The sequence below is a fragment of the Babylonia areolata genome, chromosome 9, assembly GCF_041734735.1.
Source record: "Babylonia areolata isolate BAREFJ2019XMU chromosome 9, ASM4173473v1, whole genome shotgun sequence".
Classification (NCBI taxonomy): domain Eukaryota; kingdom Metazoa; phylum Mollusca; class Gastropoda; order Neogastropoda; family Buccinidae; genus Babylonia; species Babylonia areolata.
Genome location: NC_134884.1, coordinates 41,151,454 through 41,173,953, shown reverse-complemented (window position 1 = coordinate 41,173,953; position 22,500 = coordinate 41,151,454). Strand labels below are relative to the sequence as shown.

Here is a 22,500-nt window from a genome sequence, read left to right as displayed (position 1 = left end):
CCTAACTGTTTTTCCATTTTGTTTCGCAGTGAATCCCCAACCGGATTGGTCTTTGGTGACTGAGCCAAGAATTTGGTTGGTCTTTGGTGATTGGTAAGAATAATTTCTAATTACTACACAGTTATCATTCTGTCAGTTTTCTTCCCCCCCCCCCCACTTCTTCCTTTCCTGTTGATTGTTTTTGTTTTTGTTTTTGTTATCATTAGTAGATTAAAGTCTGTGATTACTGTAAAATCTGAATACAAACTTTTTAAAAATTCAAATTTCTATGATATGGTGTACAGTCATGTGATATACATATTTATACAGTACCCCCCCTCCTCTCTCTCTCTCTCTCTCTATATATATATATATATATATTTATATCACACACACACACACACACACACACACACACACACACACACACACACACACACACACACATACATAATGTGTGTGTGTGTGTGTGTGTGTGTGTGTGTGTGTGTGTGTGTGTGTGTGTGTGTGTGTGTCCCTTTAGCTTTTTGATTCTCAGCACAGCCAGTAGTGTGTGTGTGTGTGTGTGTGTGTGTGTGTGTGTGTGTGTGTGTGTGTGTGTGTGTGTGTGTGTGTGTCCCTTTAGCAGTTTTTGATTCCCAGCACAGCCAGTGGCGGGCGGGCGGCTCTCCTCCCCTGTGTCCCCTTCAAGAGTTTCTGTTCTCGTCAAGTATTTGTGTTCACACACACACACACACACACACACACACACACACACACACACACACACCACTGAACACTCTGACACACACTAGTTCGGCCGACCCTATAATTAACCAATTGATTAACCAACTTTAAAATCTTACATACTGCACGCGCACAAGCACGCACGCAGAGAGCATAAACAAACATGTACGCTCGTAAACATGCAAGTATGCGCGCACGTGCACACAAATATATACGCACGACACACACGTGCAGAGAAACACACACACGCGAGGGAAGGAATGGTCAGGGGAGACGATTTCATCATCCTATCCCTTGAGGCATGGATTATTTCCCGTAGACCGATCTGCAATCCTCTCTTCGCGCTTTTTTTATTTGATTTTTTTTAATGGTTCCTCACGACCACTCACACGCACTCACTCACATGCAGACATTCACATAATGTACGCGCGCACACCCACCCATCCACCATTGTGCCCCCGACCCCTAAACACTGTGGTGAATGTTCTTCACAAATTTGGGTGAATTTGCAAACACCATACTCACATGCATTGTGGGGGAGAGAGAGAAAGACAGACACAGAGAGAAGCAGGAAATTGATTATATGAATGAACTGAATTTGTTGTTGTTGTTTTAGTGAAATAGATTACGCAAACATTTTTTTTTCTTTTGTAATATTCATCCATCCCTCGAAAGTATGGGGAAAAAAATTAAGAGAGAGAGAGAGCGCCACAAATGTGAAAAAAAAAAAAAAAAAAAAAAAAAAAATCTCCGTCGTCATTCGATATCTGAGCATCGTTCACTTCAGCTGAAAACGGACTGGCCAAAATGTGCTGCATGACTGATGTTGATAATCAGCTCCAATTCAACGACCTCGGCCAAAAGCAGCAGCCGGATCAGCCACACCACACTCCTCAGTGCTACTTACTGCCTTCAAGTGGAGCTGAGAGGAGCGGGGAAGGAGATAACCTTTCTTATATCTCGTTTGTTGCTTAGAGTCCTGTGGCGGGACCACACACAGTTGGCCGGCTCAGTGAGACAGAAGAAGAAGAAGAAGAAGAAGAAGAAGAAAAATGGACCCCCTGTGTGTTTTGTTCCACGGGCATTTTCTGCACTACAACACTGTGGGGAGACAACAGCGTCCAGTGCTCCCGGCATCAACCGTGGGCCGACACCCCTGGCGCCCGTCATCACCTAAAGCCAGACTGGGGCTCATCGTCACAGTCTCCGTGGTGGTCGTCGTCACGGTCACGGTGATGTGGAGGATCCTCATTAACATGCGTCCGCCCGTGGAGATGGGGCTGTTGATTGATTAAACAAACTGAAGGTGAGCCAGCGAGGGAGATATTTGGAATTATCCGATTTTAGTACATTTTAATTGTATTGTATTGTATTGTATGTATTGTATTGTATTATTCTTTTTTTTGTCACAACATAATTATTTCCCTGTGTGAAAATCGAATTCCTCTCCGTCCTCAGGGAGGGAACAAGCGACTATGGGATTTGAAGCAGTGGGCTCAGATTCTCTTACTTCCGTCCAAGGCGAACGCGTTTCCTCCAGGCCAACACTCCACATACTGTAAACCTTGTGTCTTACTTCAAGGCAGGCATGTGTAATCGGTAATTTCCTATGTTAGTATCCTAAATCTTTGGATCTGTGGCATGTAAGAGATAAGCATGAAGGCCTAACGTGTAATATTTTAGTGTCCCAAATTCTGTGACTTACTTTACATGCAGGCATTTGAGAAAAGACATGTATAGCATGTTACTGTTGTTTAAAAAACGACGTTAACTCACTCAGTACGGCCAGTCCTCTCTTCTCCTCTACACAGACCCCTCGGATGTCCAGTGGGTGTCTGAATGACCCAACCTTTAGCTTCCGTCGTCAGAACTGTGGTATTCTTTGTCAACATTCACCTCTTCAGTATAAGAGCGTTCCGCTTGCAATATTTTGATGATGGTAATTGGGATGAAACGCTGTTAACGTCGTCTTTTTCGCCGTTCGTATGGAGAGAGTTAAATGACCCATGTCACGAACACGGACATACATTTTGTCTGAATCCACCCGGCACGCATGGCTGGAGGACTGAAAGAGCAACTGGTTTCTGGTTCGTACACAGTAGATGAACGCCTAATTGCAGACGACTTTGCCGTAGACCTGGCAAGATGGCTGCACATTAGTAGTGAATAGGGACTGAATCTGAATAAGAAATTTCAGCAACAGACCCTCAAATCTAGTAGAGTCGAAGGCCACAGAATATGGGTCCCAACATTTGCTCTTGGTAATATCACTTCAAAATATGCAAGAAACTTGCCGTTAAAGAAATCGGTCCCTCAATTTAGGATACTAAAACAGAAAATTACCCACTCGTAGACATTTTGTATTGTACTGCATTGTATTTTATTGCATTACTTTTCCAAGATTTGTATTTGTATTTCTTTTTATCACAACAGATTTCTCTGTGTGAAATTCGGGCTGCTCTCCCCAGGGAGAGCGCGTCACTACACTACAGCGCCACCCATTTTTTTTTTTTTTTTTTTATTTTTTCCTGCATGAAGTTTTGTTTTCCTATTGATGTGGATTTTTCTACAGAATTTTGCCAGGAACAACCCTTTCGTTGCCGTGGGTTCTTTTACGTGCGCTAAGTGCATGCTGCACACGGGTCCTCAGTTTATCGTCTCATCCGAATGACTAGCGTCCAGACCACCACTCAAGGTCTAGTGGAGGGGGAGAAAATATCGGTGGCTGAACCGTGATTCGAACCAGCCCGCTCAGATTCTCTCGCTTCCTAGGCGGACGTGTTACCTTTAGGCCATCACACCACCTATATATATATATATATATATATATATATATATATATATATATATATATATATATATACTGTTTCTGGCAAAAATTTGAAGAAAAATCCACTTTGATTATATATATAATCAAATTATATATATAATCAAAGTGGATTTTTCTTCAAATTTTTGTCAGAAACAGTCCTTTCCGTCGTTGCCGTGAGTTATTTCATGTGCTCAACAAATGCATATTGCACACGAAACGGTCGGTTTTTCGTCTCGTTTGAGTGACTAATACCCAGAGCACCAGCCATTCTTTAGTGGAAGGGTGTGTGTGTGTGTGTGTGTGTGTGTGTGTGTGTGTGTGTGTGTGTGTGTGTGTGTGTGTGTGTGTGTGTGTGTGTGTGTGAGGGGGTGGGGGTTGGTAATAATCTCCGCCCGTTTATGGGTCATCAACCCGTGGGCTTTCCTAGTCAGGCACGTTACCATTAGGCCACACCACACACAGCCCCTGTCATCAGCAATACAGATATTCTTTTCTTCAAACCCTTCATCCTTGCACTTTATCCGTCTCTGGAACTCCTTTCTCGTCTCCGTGTTGATTGTCAGTCAGTCAGTCAGTAGCTCAAGGAGGCGTCACTGCATTCGGACAAATCCATATACGCTACACCACATCTGCCAAGCAGATGTCTGACCAGCAGCTTAACCCAACGCGCTCAGTCAGGCCTTGAGAGAAAAACAAAAAGAAAATAAATAAAATAACAGCAACAAAAAACTAAATAAAAAATACAATAAAAAAAAGAATAATAGATAAATACATACAAAAACTACTACTAATAATAATGATATCAAGGCCCAAAAACTTGATGAAGTCGACTATAAGCGTACCCCCCCAAAAAACAACAACAAAACACAAAAAACCCCAACAAAAACAAAAAACTACAACAAAAAACAAACAAAAACAAAACAAAACAAAAGAAACAAAAAACAACAACAACAAACAAACAAAAAAACCCACCATAAATAAAATAATGATTGTGTGGTCACGAATTGAAGGCAATGTCCACAATTCATCCCCTCAACACGGAATGAGCAGTGTTCACAACAAGGCGTGGCCGTTCACTCGTCAGTCACACAGGGGAGTGGAGGGGAAGAAATGCGGGTATTGCCGTTACGAATACACCGGAAGGGAAACAACACAACAACAACAACAACAACAACAACAAAAATGTCGGTTTATGAGATGATAACCTATTGTTAATTAAAAAAAGAAAAAGAAAAAAGAAAAAAGAAAAAAAGAATTGTGGACATTGTCGGAATTCCTTCATACCCCCCTGTAAGAAAATACTACAAAATAGAAAAATAATGGCGCCTGGTGGGTAAAGGGTGGAGATTTTTACGATCTCCCAGGTCAACATATGTGCAGACCTGCTAGTGCCTGAACCCCCTTTGTGTGTATATGCAAGCAGAAGATCAAATACGCACGTTAAAGATCCTGTAATCCATGTCAGGCGTTCGGTGGGTTATGGAAACAAGAACATACCCAGCATGCACACCCCCGAAAACGGAGTATGGCTGCCTACATGGCGGGGTAAAAACGGTCATACACGTAAAAACCCACTCGTGTGCATACGAGTGAACGCAGAAGAAGAAGAAGAAAACTAATCGTAATATAATGATTTGAAATCTACCTCCATTAGCTGTCTTCAACGGATGCAAATCGGTCCTCATTTCCAAGAGTTCGTGCAAGCTTGTGGGTACGTGGGTGTTCGTGTTCGTCTATTCTAATTATTCTAACATTAGTGCAAGGGTTTGACCGTTTCTTCATGTTGTTGCTGGTTCAGGTTCACCGTGTTCAGGTTCACCGTGTGTGTTACAGGGGTGACAGACAGGACAGTACCGCCACGATCTTTCTGTGCTGACTCCTGACATGACGTCACGTGCTGGCGGCGGTGGTGGTGGTGGTGGTGGTTATGGTAGAACGTGTGGATAATGATGGTGACTACCGCAGGCCGATAGATAAATCGATAAAAATATAAATAAATAAATAAATAATTAAATAAATAAAGTCAGGTTCAGTTTGGCCCCTTTGGTCTTTCAACCAGTAAGATTTGCTTGTCAGAAAGACTTTCAGAACGTCCTGTTCTCTCTCTGTTTCTGTTTGTCTGTCTGTCTGTCTGTCTGTCTCTGTCTCTCTTTCTTTCTCTCTCTGTCTCTTGTCTTATCCCTATGTCTCTCTTTCTCCCTCTGTCTCTTGTCTTATCCCTATCTCTCTATTTTTTCTTTCTCTATTATCTTCTCTCTCTGTCTCTCTCTCTCTCTCTCTCTCTCTCTCTCTCTCTCTCTCTCTTCTCTATTTATTCATTCATTGATTTATTTATGCTTGTTATAATGTTGTTTCTGTTCTCGTCTTTCTATGACTTTGTCAACATTTACTGTTTTCTTGTGGTCTTCATTCCTTTTCTTTACACATTTTTTCCCTATCGAGGGCTGGAAAAAGCAATTGTTTGCGTACTCTATTACCCATAGAAGTAAGATTATTCATTCTCTCTCTCTCTCTCTCTCTCTCTCTCTCTCTCTCTCTCTCTCTCTCTCTCTCTCTCATTATTACATTCATATACATTATTGTCATGAATGTTGATATCATGATTATGTACCTGTACTGAAATGTTTACTGTGCAATTTAGTGTATTTGAATATCATGTATGTATTTCTATAACTTTTTGTTATCTTGTGAATATTTTGATTTCATTTCTCTTTGCCCTGAGGGCTGGATGTAAAAAGGCATATGCATGCTTATTCCACTTCCCTCATTAAAAAAAAAAAAAATGTTCGTTCGTTCTGTATATCTCTTTCTCTGATGAATTTTCTTATCTCTCTTCTTTCCGTGTGTATATCTGTCTGCACCTCTCTCTCTCTCTCTCTCTCTCTCTCTCTTTATACTTCTGTGTGAACACGAATGCAAATAACTCTTGATGAGAGAATAATGTAGTGCTCGCACTATCGTGTGAACATGAATTCAGATAACTCTTGAGATAATAATGTAGTGCTCGCACTATCGTGTGAACATGAATTCAGATAACTCTTGAGATAATAATGTAGTGCTCGCACTATCGTGTGAACATGAATTCAGATAACTCTTGAGAGAATAGTGAACTAGTGCTCTCACTATCGTGTGAACATGAATTCAGATAACTCTTGAGAGAATAATGTAGTGCTCGCACTATCGTGTGAACATGAATTCAGATAACTCTTGAGATAATAATGTAGTGCTCGCACTATCGTGTGAACATGAATTCAGATAACTCTTGAGAGAATAATGAAGTAGTGCTCGGACTATCGTGTGAACATGAATTCAGATAACTCTTGAGAGAATAATGAACTAGTGCTCGCACTATCGTGTGAACATGAATTCAGATAACTCTTGAGAGAATAGTGAACTAGTGCTCTCACTACTAGTATCATGTGAACATGAATTCAGATAACTCTTGATGAGAGAATTATGTCATAGTGCTCTCACTATCGTGTGAACATGAATTCAGATAGCTCTTGATGAGAGAAGAATGTAGTGCTCGCACTATCGTGTGAACATGAATTCAGATAACTCTTGATGAGAGAATTATGTCATAGTGCTCTCACTATCGTGTGAACATGAATTCAGATAGCTCTTGATGAGAGAATAATGAAGTCGCGCTCGGACTACTGAACGAATGTCGAACAACTTCGTGAACATCACTGTCAACATAACCATGAATTTTTGGGGTCGGTGGGATGGACCCTTTTCAAATACCATGGCTCCAGACTCCAAAGACAGGCTGGTAAAGACAGCTACACATGCAGACCATGATCAGCCAGTGCAACAGCAGGTGCACGGTGACTAAACTGGTGAAAACCGACTCTGCAAGACTTCTGCAGAATGCGCTAAGCACACGTAAAAGAACCCATGGCAATTAAAGGCTTGTCCCTCACAACATTCTGAAAAAAAAAAAATCATCTTTGCTAATAAAACGAAATTTAATACTACATTCTGGGTAAGTGTGCTTTCCTCATTGGGGAGATCAGCTTTAATTTCGCAAAGAGTTATCTGTTGCGACAAAAAGTAAAACACCACACCGCACTTCGCCACATAACACTACACCACACCACACAATACAACACAATGCAATGCACTTGCCAAAGCTAGACACTGACGGACGTATTTCACTGAGATCATGTTGAATGAGTCCTGAGATGGGTATGAAAAAAAGAAAAAAAAAGAAAAAAAAAAAAAAAAAAAAGAAAAAGAAGAAAAAAAAGAAGAAGAATAAAACAAAGAGCAACGAGTGCAATGGCTGATAATTATGGATATTTTCAATCCTCTTTCATCAACCGAGCCCTGTTCTATAGACAAGGGAATTTTCCATGTGAGATCCCATTCGTGAGGGATGTTGCAGCATGTATTGTCGCCCCTGCATGGATTGTCGTGCAGCCATCACTGCACATATTGTCGCCTCTCTGCACTGGTGCTATTGTTGCTGCATGTATTGTCGCCCCTGCATGTATTGTCGCCCCTGCATGGATTGTCGTGCAGCCATCACTGCACATATTGTCGCCTCTCTGCACTGGTGCTATTGTTGCTGCATGTATTGTCGCCCCTGCATGGATTGTCGCCCCTGCATGGATTGTCGTGCAGCCATCACTGCACATATTGTCGCCCCTCTGCACTGGTGCTATTGTTGCTGCATGTATTGTCGCCCCTGCATGGATTGTCGCCCCTGCATGGATTGTCGTGCAGCCATCACTGCACATATTGTCGCCCCTCTGCACTGGTGCTATTGTTGCTGCATGCATTGTCGCCCCTGCATGGATTATCGTGCAGCCATCACTGCACATATTGTCGCCTTTCTGCACTGGTGCTATTGTTGCTGCATGTATTGTCGCCCCTGCATGGATTGTCGCCCCTGCATGGATTGTCGCCGATGAAAATACGGGCAGCCTCATTGCACATTTATTATTTGTCGCCCCTTTGCACTGGTGCTGTTGTTGGTGTTCGTTCGTTCTTTAGTTTAGCGTCTTTTCACTATCAGTGATATTAGACGTTAAAAAAAAAAGAAAAAAAAAAAGGGGGAGGGGGTGGTGGGGGGGGGGGGGGGGGCATGGAGGGGAGGAAGGTGGTATAACTAACATGCAATTACATTTAACAGTAACAATTCAATAATAATAATTATAATAATCAGAAACCATTAACACAATTCTGAAGTGCATTAAAGGAATGTAGAAATAGGGCTATGAACTAATGCCTGTGAAAGTTCGACCATAAGAACCTCGTCAGAAATAACTTTACAAAAATCATCTGCAGAATTATTATTCTCTTTGAAATACTTGGGCAAGAAGGTACGTAACTGCTGGCAGTGAAACAACAATGATGCAAGCTGAACTGCTTACCACAGATGCATGTAACATTTTTACTATACTTTATCTTCAGCGCATCAAGTTTTATACGGAAGAAAGTAGAGGTTATTAATCTTGTATAGCAAGCTGATGGATTCGGTATCTTTTCTTTAATAATATTCTCGGGGAATAATGTTCTTTTATGGTTTAAAAACGTTAACTTCCATCGGTTATGAAATCGACCCCATGCTGATTTTTCTAACAAAGTGTATGCCTCTTTTACGGAGAGACGGACATGTATTTTTGTCGATTTTTCTGAATCTTGTGCTCCTCTTTTAGCTGCTTTATCAACAGTTTCATTGCCAAGAATGCCCACATGAGAAGGCACCCAACAAAAACTGACCTCAGTCCCTTTAATCCCTAAACAATGTACCAAATGATTTACCTCAATAACTAAGTCAGGTCTTGTTTCAAGGCTGAATAATTCTAGAGCATAAAGTACTGATTTGGAATCAACAAAGAATGCTATTTTCGAGAAAACTATTTGATGGCTCACTAAGTAGTTCAGAGCTTGTATAATAGCAATTAGCTCAGCTGTGAATATGGAAAGGTGTTTTCCAATAAAGTAAGATTTTTCAACTTTAAAGGCAGGAATATAGAAAGCCGTACTTGTCGTGATATTAATGTTTTCTTTCTTTTTTGTTTCAGAATAAGTGATATCAAAATCCGCTTTCAACATTTCCCAAAAAGGAACAGGAGAATGATGTGGTTTTGCAGCTAACTCTTTCATGTTAATATCAGATTCTTTTAACAGATTTGAAATGTAAGTTGCAACTGTTTCTTGTGATGAAATGGCTTTAGCTCTTTTAGGAAAATCAATGTCTGATCTTACTGTCAGTTCATCAGCAATGAAATTTTTTGTCATTGAAGCGTACCTCGAGGCGAATTTTGCTGTTGCTAACTCACGTTGTTGTTGTTGTGTGGGTGTGTTCGTGTGCGCGCGCGCATATGAGATTGCTGTGTGCCTGTTCGTGTGAGTGTGTGCGTGCGCGTGTATTTTGTGTGTGTGTTTTTGAGAGTAAATTAGTGTTTATGTAAAAGCGGTGGAAAGGTGGAGGTATGATATGTGCGGGTATATTTAGCGTGTGTATGTATGTGTGTGAGTGTTCGTACATGTGTGTGTGTGTGTGTGTGTGTGTGTGTGTGTGTGTGTGTGTGTGTGTAAAGTTTGTGTGTGCGGATGTGTACGTGTGTGTGTGTGATCTTATCTGCGAGGGAACAGTTCTTCAACGACGCCACGCTAGGTCGTAAAAGTTACGTCACAAACATCTCACCCAGTGGCCTCGGGAACTTGAGTCCATCGTACAAGTAGACAGTGAATAGGTTGTAAATTGGTCAGGTTTGGACACTGTCGTTGTTTGTGTTGGCTACTGTGCCGCTGTGTGTGTGTGTGTGTGTGGTGTGTGTGTGTGTGTGTGATCCTGTCTGCAAGGGCACAGGCCTTCAACGCCTCAACGCTGGGTCGTAAAAGTTAGGTCACAACTCCTCACTCACTCTTCACAACAGCACCAGGGCAGTGAGGGCTGCACGTATTGTCGCCGGCGACAGTCCATGCAGGGGCGACATATACATGCGGCAACAAGGGATGCACGGGTTTGACCTTGGCCAGCTCCGGCACCATGACGCTGGCTGTGCTGGCTGACCCCCAGCATCCCTTACACCCCATATTAACTCTTCCACCGCCATAGGCGACTTAATTTGACAAGACATCTACACACATTTTGTCGACATTGAGGGGTCATGTTGATAAGACCATTTTTTACTCACTTGTGTAAACAAAGTGAGTCTATGTTTTAACCCGGTGTTCGGTTGTCTCTGTGTGTGTGTGTGTGTGTGTGTGTGTGTGTGTGTGTGTGTGTCTGTGTGTGTCTGTGTGTGTGTGTGTGTGTCTGTGTTTCCGTGGTAAACTTTAACATTGACAATTTCTCTGCAAATACTTTGTCAGTTGGCACCAAATTAGGCATAAAAATAGGAAAAATTCAGTTCTTTCCAGTCATCTTGTTTAACTCTCTCCATACGAGCGGCGAAAGAGACGACGTTAACAGCGTTTCACCCCAATTACCATCATCAAAGCATTGCAAGCGGAAGGCTCTTATACTGAAGACGTGAATGTTGACAAAGATACCACAATTTTGACGACGGAAGCTAAAAGTTGGGTCATTCAGACACCCACTGGACATCCGAGGGGGTCTGTGTAGAGGAGAAGAGAGGACTGGCCGTACTGAGTGAGATAAAACAATATTGCACCTCTGGGATGGGCACACACACACACACACACACACACACACATGAAGCCTAATTATATGCAAACTGCATTTACTGTTATATCTACATTTTTTGTATTCTCTAAACTTGGCACTTTGATCTGATATTCTGACCCAACAAAAGAGCAGTCATTATTATCATTTTTTTGTTCAAACAGGAACTTCTTTTGCTAAGCATGGAAGTTTTATTTATTTTGCAAACGTTTTGGTGCAGATAGTAAAAAAGGGAAATTACTCTGTAATTAATGCTAGGGGACTTAATTTGCTTTAAACTGATCTTTCTCATCTTAAACATTACATTTTGAAATTATACTTAATACATAAAAAGCTTGGATTTTTTTTTAACAAGTGTATCACAAGTGAGTCTTGAAGGCCTTGCCTCTCTTGTTCACATTGTAACAAAGCTCAAGTTTGAAGTGAACAAGTCTTGTGTGTTGTTTTGACATGAACCGAAGCCTGTGACTGACAGCATCGTTTATAAAATATTTGGTGCTGGGGATTGTTTTTCCGCACGGAAACTTGGCAGTGATAGAGTAAATTATACAGCCTTCCCGCGGAGGCTTCCCGTTATTTTTGTGTGTGTCCTTTTTTTGTTTTTGTTTGTTAATATTCGGCAATATGAATGGACGCCCATGAAGAATCCCGCTATACCCCACACCCACCCCAGTGATATAGAATACTTTTGATTCGTGTATTTGTCCGGGTGTGTGTGAGGGCAGATGAGCTGACACACACTCTCTCTGTGTATCTCTCTCTCTCTACATATATATACACACTTACACAGACATAGACACACACACTTACAGAGAGAGAGAGAGAGAGAGAGAGAGAGAGAGGTGGGTGGATTTTCTTTCTGCTCGGTTTTGTTGACAGTTTCTCTGTTGCCATTTCCCTCATTTCGTATGTGTGTCCTTTTCCGGAGTTACTATTTCCTCTCTCGACACTTATTTTTGTTTTCTTTATTATTATTATTATTTTCAAAAACTTGCCAGCGAATTCTACCACCGTCTGTCTTAGCGTATCTGGGTATGTTTTGGTAAGCGCGTAGTTTTCTGTGGTGTTAAGTTAGCATATGTTAGGGAATCACAGCTTTTTAAAAATTTTCTCTTTCATTTATGAAGCTTTATTTTGCTGGCTTCTTTGAGGCAATTATGCGTTTGTTTTTCTTTCGAATTCTCTCCTCTCGCGCAGGACACACACACACACACACACACACACCGAGAAAATTAAATCCTTTTGACTCCCGTTGAGTTATGGAGGACAGACAACAGCTACACACACACGCACACTTTCCGCCACCCTCGCACACATTGAGAGAATCATTTGATATTAGTTTCAAATCAATATAAATCATGCGTGTAGTTTAAATATTACTATTATTGGTGTTGCTTGCTGCATCTGTTATCAGTGTTGATACGAGGTTGATGTTGTTCTGCAGTTGTATGAATGTTTTGTACGGCAGTTGTATATGTATGTCTGTTCGTGTTTTCATTTTGTTGTGAGGCAGTTGTTACATGTTTGTTTTGAGTTCAGTTTATGTTTGTTTTGACTGTCAACTGTGTGTCGGTTTGTTTTATAGAGCAGTAGTATGTACGTTTGTTTTGTGCGGCAGATGTATGTATTCTGTTAAGATATCATATCGGATCTTCTTCACGTCATTGTGTTATCAATTCCCACAAGCAAACGCACACACAGAACATATGAAGGACAGAAACAAATTCACCAATTCAACAACAATCACGACACATGACTTTTTGTGAGTATTTTATTGGAGTTCATCAATAGCCAGATTCAAAACATTTACATCCAAACCGTTCAGCGGTAGTAACCTCCAGGTCTGCAGCTGATGTTTTTTTTATATTTCTATTCTTATGAAGAAAAGCGAATGAAAATTCCATACTGACGTTAGTTAGTTTCTCTATAAAAAAAAAAGAAAAAAAAGAAAAGAAAAAGAAGAAAAAAAAAGAAAAAAGGAATGGAAACAGAGAAAAATTCCATTGAGAAAAATTCCATACTGATGTCACCAAAGCACAAACCCTTGTAACGCCAAGACATCTCTAAGGCGGCCCAGACTCTGAACACATTTCCGTTCTTCCCCTTCCGTGTTGCACCCAGTTCCCTTCCTTCCACAAAACAAAGCCGTGGTTCATCTCAGACATTTCAGATGACTGGCTGTTTGGTGGAAAGGGGTGGAGAAGGCAGACTGGAGATGTCCAGAGAACACCAGTTGAGACAGGGGGAGTGGCAATCCAGCTTCATTCCACAGGAGACGGGTGAAAAAACGGATCGCCAATTACCTGAATAACGGGGTTGTTCAACAACTGTGCGCCACTCCCTATGTCTATCTGCACGTGAAACCAGTGGCGGTCGACCGACGGCCTTTCTAAGACGTCGGCATTTCCGGAATCAACTCGTAGGACAAAGACATTTTCACTAAAATACACGCATGCCAGGAGTTGATCAACTACTGATTTGTAGTTTAATTTTACTGCTCGGCAGTTTCTTTATAGTGATGTTCCGTCTGAACCTCTAGTCCCACTTGCAGGTCTTAATCGACTTACATTACATAAGAAACCCCACAGATATGATGTTGAGAGAGAGAGAGAGAGAGAGAGAGAGTGGAGGGGGCGGAGAACTGTCTTCCATCTGTCCCCATGGAAACAGAGCTGACAGTTGATCATGTCCACACGGACAGACAGAAGACTGTCCATCCTTGCACCAGCTGTGTTCTGCCTTACTTTACAGCATTCAATACAAAGCTGTTGAACAGGTTGAATATGACGAGGGGGAAAAGAACAGAAGTGAAACTAATTCCTTGACCCCTCTTGTCTTTGAACCCACAGTCAAGACTCAAGGTCATACTAATTGTATCATCGTGGAAACTAGTCCATAGGCTCTGAATTTGGATCCTGCGGTGTACCTGCCGCTGGTATCTGCTGGTGCATAAATCACTGGTTTTCCGGTACAGTGGAATCATTCACCTTATCACATATCAGCTCGGTCACTCTTACCATTCATTTTTATGCATTAAAAGGAAGATTTAGTATTCAAGTTTCAGTACTTGTGTTCCTTTCATAACTCTTCTAAATCTTGTAAAATAATAGATATTCTAAAATGGAAACAAAACTGTTTTGTGGACAGTTTTCAAAATGTAAAAAAGATGACCGCAATAAGGAAGGGAAAAAAATCCGCATCATTAGAATCATCAACACTGTTGTTATGATGTATCAATTAAAAAAAACCTCAAACCCCCCCCCAAAAAAACAAAAAACAAAAAAACCAACATCCAACGTATGTGCAGCACATCTCTAAACTGGCTATCTTCTCGTTTCTGGGCTGAAAGAAAAACTGCCAAATACGATTGTGCGCCCATCAAGTCTGAGAAAAACGAAAACATCAAGCCACATGTAAAATTCTCTCTTCTGGTGGTGGTATTCCTTTTTCTCCATCCACTCAGTAAGGAACAGCCTTCTCTGAAATGCTTTCTGAGTTCGTATGACATGAGCCTCCATTTTTTTTTACCATGTCCAGCATTTTCCCCCTTTAAAATTAAATGCCACTATGCCTATATGCATATATTCATTCTTTTCTCATTCGTTTCTCTTTTGTAAAATTCAGATTTGCCAAGGATCAAGTGTTTCCCTCATATTCATTTTATCCGAGAACTACACACCACCATATTCTTGTTCACAAGACGCACAAACCGATATGAAGCTCTCTCTCTCTCTCTCCCTGTTTTGTACAATAGGGAAAACAAAGAGAAGAACTGCACCACATTTTCTTACCCACCGTTTAACAACAAAGTGAAGTGAAACTGCAAAGGGGAGAGAATGTGGGGGGTACACAGTGGAGAAAGGACGTAAAGCTCACGGACAAATGATATCAATTTTCCTGATGGTCAGATCAAAATTGCGCCAAAGAAAAAACAAACCAAAAAAAAAAAAAAACAACTAAATCCCCGTACATGAACAAAAGATCAACAATTTGAGATCACTAGTAACATTTGGCAGAGAGAATAAAAAATCAATTATTGTCCAATTGCAGACATGGTAATTAATACGACACGGGCGCAATTCCACACCTCCAGAGATAGGACACGCATTTCCAAAGATGTGAAGAAAAAAAACAAACACTGAATGAACACCCATGTCCGGATGTGTTACCCCATGTGACGTGGCTACAATAACAGCCAGGATCTACAAATAACTAGCAGGTGTTCACCACTGCTCTCGCTACCACCAGCCAGGGCTTCCCCCACATAGCACAGACACTGGGACATCAGCTACACACTTTGCACGGGCAGAAGCAAATGACTATGACAACAATTCCAGTGATAGCATTTGACCAAGACCCCAAAATAATTATGCAGTATTGTGGCGTGCGTGTAGGTGTGTGCGTGCGTGCGTGCGTGTGCGTGGGTGGATGGGTGTGCGTGTGTGGGAAGATGTGGGTGTGTGCGAGCGTGCGTGCGTGCGTGCGTACGTGTGTATGTGTGTGTGTGTGTGTGTGCGAGCGTGCGTGCGTGCGTGCGTGTGTGTGTGTGTGTGTGTGTGTGTGTGGTTGGTGATTTTGATTGAGACTACAAAGAAGTGGGGAACGACAGAAGCGACCAAACCAACGTGACCAGTGAACAATGTACATGGAATTAAAAAATATTCTTAAAGCTGCTGGGGCGCGAGATAAAAAACAAACAAACAAACAAACAAAACAAACCAAGGTATCACCAGTTTGAAAACAAAGGACTAGATTGACAGTCAATGGGCACAAAATACCCATTTCAACGCACACATTTTCCGCAAGGGTTCTTCCCTTCATGAAAGAGGCAACAGCGAACCCCACAGGTGCTATCAGCACAGGTAACTGTGCAATAGTGATGCACGTCAGAACACACCAAGCCAACCATCGCCAGTGCAATGGGAATTCACCTTAACACCTCCACATCAGTCATCACCACAGACACCTCCAATCTCCTCCACGTTCAAGAAACAGAAACAACAGCCACTGACTCACTCCACAATGACAAGACAAGACAAGACAAGACAAGACAAGACAACACCGTTTGCAGGTCCTGCAACCTGTCTGACCTGACCTGACCACCCTCAGTCCTGGCCACTGAAGGTGTGAACGGCTACAGTACAGAAGCCAGACTAGCTGACCCCGTGAAGCACACTGACACTGAACACCAGCTACTATGCACAAGAAACAATGTGGTTCTGGGCAGGAAAGACGTGTTGACTGATGAGGACCACATGCTCAACGACAAAGACTATTCAATGACTCCAAATCCAGACTAGGCTCATAGCAATACAAGACAAAAGTCACATCAGTTCAGCTTGCACAAATGAAACACTGTGGACTGTTCAGAAAAAAAATCACTATAAATAAGAAAATAATATGAAAAAAAACACAAAAAACAAAAAAACCCACACACACCAAACAAATGATCAAGAAACCACCATCGTTTACATTGAAAAATCAGTCATGAAAATGTTTGAAAAAATACTGATTCGACTTCCACTCACACACAGAAGACAGTGCAGTGATGTCTGGTACGGCTGGTACACCATCCCTACTAGGGCTTCTGTCCCAGTGTCAGCTGATGTGGAGACAGGAGTACGTGTTGTCCCACAACACGTCGTCTGTGCCATCTCCTGATAATGAATGCACACACTGTACAGACACACAGCAGGAACAGCATACTTCTCTTTTTCACATCGGACGTTTCACAGACAATATCCAAGTTCGACGGGTTCAACCATCACGTCCATTATAAATATATACAGAAAACCAAACAATGATGGAAAAGAATACGAAGAAAACGAAAGGAAATGATTGACCCTCTTCCCCAACACGCGGTTCCCGGCAGTCTGTGGTTCCTCTGACCAGGAGCGGACAATGCGCCGTAAGCCGCAGTGCTGAGTGTTGTCATGTCCGGATGTCCAGGCTGGACAGGACGGTCAGTGCTTCAGTCCACTCCTGTCGGTCAGCTCGACCCTGGACCGGACCTGTCCACAGTTCTCCTCTGTACGGCACACTCACACTATGGCATCACAGATGCTAGGATTTAAGAATTCTGTACACGCATTTTCTATTTTTTTTTTTTGTCGTTCTCTCAGTGTTAGTTTATTGGACATCGACGTTTCACTCATATCTTACGGTGCAGTCCGTCGTCAATTCTGCCAGTAACACTTCAGAGATTGTGCACCTCCTCTGTTCTTCTTTTGTCGGGCGACACAAACTTCCTGTTGGACTCTTCAGTTAATGTTTTCCTCACACTGGTCACTCAGTCCAATCTTTCTGAACCTGATCGTCTTTGTGTTTCAGTCAGCAGACATGGCATCGTTTGACCCAGTCCCCCACCTCATTTTGTGCGATTTGAACACCGATTGTCGACAGATTATGCAAGTGATAATCTCCGTGTGAGAAACTGTCAGCGGACTTGTTATTCCTCCACTTCGATTGTTCCTCCTTTCCTTTCCTTTCTCTGCACCACTATTTACCCATCACATATGAATCACTTCATGGCGTAGCGCTCAAGAAAACGAAGGACGTATCAACAGGTTGTGTTCTAAGTCGGCCACCAGGACCAGGACATGAAGACTGGGAGACAGACAAAGCCATGCACACAGGGACATGCAGAGACAAACACCCTTCTGGTTTCTTCTCTCCGCCTCATCTTCTCATTGAGCGCTTTCCACAATTCATCAACACAGTCCCAAGCGCGGTGAAGGAAGCAGTCCTTGCCTTGCTGTGTTAGTGACATGAAGGGTTGTTTTGTTCCTGGTTACTCAAGCGGCCGTGCCATCAGTCCGGAGAACTTTCCCACGCAGAACTCTCCCACTCTGTGCAGCAAGCCGTTTGTCCTGTACTCTCTAAGACAGAAGGTGTCAATCAGGGTGCTGACTTCACACTCAGTCACATTCTTTCGAAGGACACCCCACCACAGGCAGACTCCATCATCACTTCTTTGGGGACATGTTTTGTAGGCCAGGAACCCGCCACCCCACCCCAACCCCACGTCATGTTACTATCCCACCCCCTTCCTTAACCCTCCCCCAACACCCCACTCCCCATTACACCATCAACCACATTCTACCGTGAAGACTCCGGGGCCAGGCTGGTCTTGTCCGACTCACTGGCCGCAGGGGAGGCCACTCCTACAGCCCGAGCCTCGCTGGACCCGCCCACAGCGGACGAGGAGGTGGCGGAGGAGGAGGAAGAGGAGGTGGCGGTGGCGTCACTTCCGGCGCCAGCCGCCAGAGAGGAGGACGAGGCGGCGGGAGGCAAGGAGAGGTCGGAGGAGGAGGAGGTGGTGGTGATGATAGTGGTGGTGCTGGGCATCTCCTTGGGCGCGGGGGCCGGACCGCTGCTCGCCGCCATGGACGAGGACGATGCGCCGCTGCCTCCCGAAGAGGAGGAGCTCCCCCCTCCACCCCCACCCCCAGCCGCTGCCGTGGAGGACGAGGAGGAGGAGGATAGGGTGGTGGTGGAGGAGGCGGAGGCGGACAGACCCCGGCGCTGGTCGCGGGCCTGGGCGATGGCGGCGACCTGCGCCTTGCCGCACACCAGGTGGTGGTTCTCCCAGTCCTTGTGCTGGCAGAACGAGCCGCAGTAGCGAGCCACGTTGCACCCCGAACACGTCTCACTGGCTTTGCGACCGCAGTTCCAGCAGCTCTGCAAACCCACACAGCAAGGCACAAGACATGAATACAGAATCCAGACCGGACAGGTATTTCACGGCCTCTCGGCATGCATGCTGGTAATTTAGGGTATTCGAGTCAACGTAACTTATGTGCGGCTGGACTAGTTCATAAGCAACAACGTCGAACATGAGCAATGCAACAACTGAACATCTTTTCAGTTTTAGTCTTGGTTTCAATGAGGTGTCAAAGCATGAGGGCTGATCCATATATATGCGCTACACCACATCTGCTGTATAAAAAAAAGAGAGAATAAAATGGGCCTTTCCAGTGCATGGATGAAGATTTTGAGCTGAATACAATGACCAGTGAAGGGGTGAAAACCTGACCTTTGCTTAAACCCAGGCCTTGTGGCACAGACACGCTCGAACAAGCAGAAATTTACATAAAAATGAAAATCAATCAATCAACATAACTATCACACAATCACTGAATAATGTACTGTCATTCATAACAGCATTATTTACAATTCTGAATTTATTAAATTATGTTTACTTTTTTTAACAGTGTAAACAACATCATCATGCTCTCCAATCACAGGAATGAATCAAATTACTGCGTTTGCAGTCTGGAAGAGGAAATCAGTAAAATCCTTTGAGGATGTCGCCGTGAGACATTGCTCAGGCACAACAATGGCATTGATACTTTTGCACACCAACGCGAAAGAGCTGTATTGGAATACTTTTGCACACCAACGCGAAACAGCTGTATTGGAATACTTTTGCACACCAACACGCAAGAGCTGTATTGGAATACTTTTGCACACCAACGCGAAACAGCTGTATTGGAATACTTTTGCACACCAACGCGAAAGAGCTGTATTGGAATACTTTTGCACACCAACGCGAAAGAGCTGTGTTGGAATACTTTTGCACACCAACGCGCAAGAGCTGTACTGGAAGTTGAGATCAGAAACGGAGAGAAGGACGGGCGGATGAGCCAGTCGGAGAGGGAGAAGAGGTGAGTCAGAAAGACTGGAAGGAAACAGGAAGGAAGGAAGGAATAACACAGGCGAAAATGAGCGAAGAAAGGATGAGCCAGGAAGAAGAAAAGATGGGACGAGTGTCTGACAGGAAAAAAAGCACACACACACACACACACACACACACACACACACACACACACAGACACACACACACACAGATTTGTTTTACTATATCTTTAAATGTAATAATATCTTACCCAAATGATTTATTTTAACATAACTGAGGAATACACGGTGATCGGGGAAGATGTATCAGTTAACCAACTACTCATTCGGTTTTCTCTGTGATATTTGCTGGCGGGCATTTTGAGCCGACAGTTAGGAAATTTCTGTTTTGGTTGTCAGCAGTCAATGAAGTACTTTGAAGTGGATAGAACAGAATGGTGCTGGACGATCCAGTGAGGCTGGATGAAAGGAGTGAAAGGGAAGAACGAGTGAAACAGGAAGAAAAAGGAAAAACAAGGGATGAGTCAGTGAAACAGGAAGAAAGTGGAAAAACAATGGATGGGTCAGTGAAACAGGAAGAAAGTGGAAAAACAAGGGATGAGTCAGTGAAACAGGAAGAAAGTGGAAAAACAAGGGATGAGTCAGTGAAACAGGAAGAAAGTGGAAAAACAAGGGATGGGTCAGTGAAACAGGAAGAAAGTGGAAAAACAAGGGATGAGTCAGTGAAACAGGAAGAAAGTGGAAAAACATGGGATGGGTCAGTGAAACAGTAAGAAAGTGGAAAAACGTGGGATGGGTCAGTGAAACAGGAAGAAAGTGGAAAAACGTGGGATGAGTCAGTGAAACAGGAAGAAAGTGGAAAAACATGGGATGGGTCAGTGAAACAGTAAGAAAGTGGAAAAACATGGGATGAGTCAGTGAAACAGGAAGAAAAAGGAAAAACAAGGGATGGGTCAGTGAAACAGGAAGAAAGTGGAAAAACAAGGGATGAGTCAGTGAAACAGGAAGAAAGTGGAAAAACAAGGGATGAGTCAGTGAAACAGGAAGAAAGTGGAAAAACAAGGGATGAGTCAGTGAAACAGGAAGAAAGTGGAAAAACAAGGGATGAGTCAGTGAAACAGGAAGAAAGTGGAAAAACGTGGGATGGGTCAGTGAAACAGGAAGAAAGTGGAAAAACAAGGGATGGGTCAGTGAAACAGGAAGAAAGTGGAAAAACAAGGGATGAGTCAGTGAAACAGGAAGAAAGTGGAAAAACAAGGGATGGGTCAGTGAAACAGGAAGAAAGTGGAAAAACAAGGGATGAGTCAGTGAAACAGGAAGAAAGTGGAAAAACATGGGATGAGTCAGTGAAACAGGAAGAAAGTGGAAAAACATGGGATGAGTCAGTGAAACAGGAAGAAAGTGGAAAAACAAGGGATGGGTCAGTGAAACAGAAAGAAAGTGGAAAAACAAGGGATGGGTCAGTGAAACAGGAAGAAAGTGGAAAAACAAGGGATGGGTCAGTGAAACAGAAAGAAAGTGGAAAAACAAGGGATGGGTCAGTGAAACAGGAAGAAAGTGGAAAAACATGGGATGAGTCAGACAGTCAAGACAGACAGGAAGAAAGGACAGAAAGAGGAAGGGATAAGTCAGTGACACAGGAAAGAAAGGAGAAAACCAGGGATGAGTGAGACAGGAAGGAAGGAAGGAAGGAAGGAAGGAAGAAGGAAGAAGGGTCGCTAGCTAACCTCACTTGACTCTTCCTGGTGGTTGACGGTGCCCATCACCTCATCGCGCGCCTGCGACCGCGCCTGTTGCAGCACGCGCTCCATCTTCACGCGCTCCGACATCACCATCTCCGACGCCTTCGACTCAGCCGCCGCCACCGCCTTCTGCAGCTCCATCATGGCCTGCCGCTTCACCTCGTTCACCGCCTCTTCTGCCACACACACACACACACAAAGTTCTGGTTTCAGGGAGGTGTCAATACGTCCGGATTAATCCATAATTCGACCTCTGCCTTAACACAGACACACACATACATATATGGACACACACACACTTGTGCATGTGCATATATGCAGTGTATTGCGTGCCTGCTCTCTCTCTCACACACACACACACTTACGCCAACCACTACCTGTCCCCACCCACCAAACACACATGCGAGCAATACATACACTCTGGCTGCTGATTGCAGTGTTATAATTATCCCTTTCTCTATATAATGTTCCCCTTTCATCCACACACACACACAAACACACACACACGACGCGCATGCACGCACACACACACACAAACACACACAACACACACGCGCGCGCGCACACACACACAAACACAACACACACACAAACAACAACAACAAAACCAAACACAAAAATCAACACCACCCTCCCCCCTACACACACACACACACACCTTCTCTCAACAACTCACCAGCTCTCCGGCGAACCTCCGCCACTCTGTCCTCCGTCTGTCTGACAGCGAAGGCCATCATGTCCCCACCACCACCACCACCTCCACCACCACCTCCTCCACCACCACCACCGCCGCCGCCACCGCCGCCGCCGCCACCACCACCACCAGCAGCCGTGGTGGTGTTGTTGTTGGCGATGTTGTGGTGGTGGTGGTGCTTCTTGAGGACGTCGGGCCCTCCAGTGTCGACCAGCAGTCCCTCGGCGTGGCGCCTCATCCAGGCGGCCAGCTCCTCGCGGTCCCGGAG

The 22,500-nt window shown here is 43.6% G+C and overlaps 1 protein-coding gene across 3 annotated transcripts in view; it reads right to left on the bottom strand.

Annotated features, from left to right (window-relative positions):
* Nucleotides 1–15,668: 15,668 nt before the first annotated feature.
* Nucleotides 15,669–22,500, bottom strand: part of LOC143285446 (protein CBFA2T1-like) — a 38,888-nt gene continuing 32,056 nt past the window's right edge. For all 3 annotated transcript variants that reach the window (XM_076592732.1, XM_076592730.1, XM_076592731.1), the window contains exons 8-10: nt 22,215–22,500; nt 21,524–21,714; nt 15,669–18,839 (exon numbers count right to left, since the gene is read on the bottom strand). The exon at nt 22,215–22,500 is cut by the window's right edge. In XM_076592732.1, coding sequence (XP_076448847.1) covers nt 18,258–18,839; nt 21,524–21,714; nt 22,215–22,500 — 1,059 coding nt within the window. In that variant the 3' untranslated portion in view covers nt 15,669–18,257. The remainder of the gene's footprint in view (nt 18,840–21,523; nt 21,715–22,214) is intronic.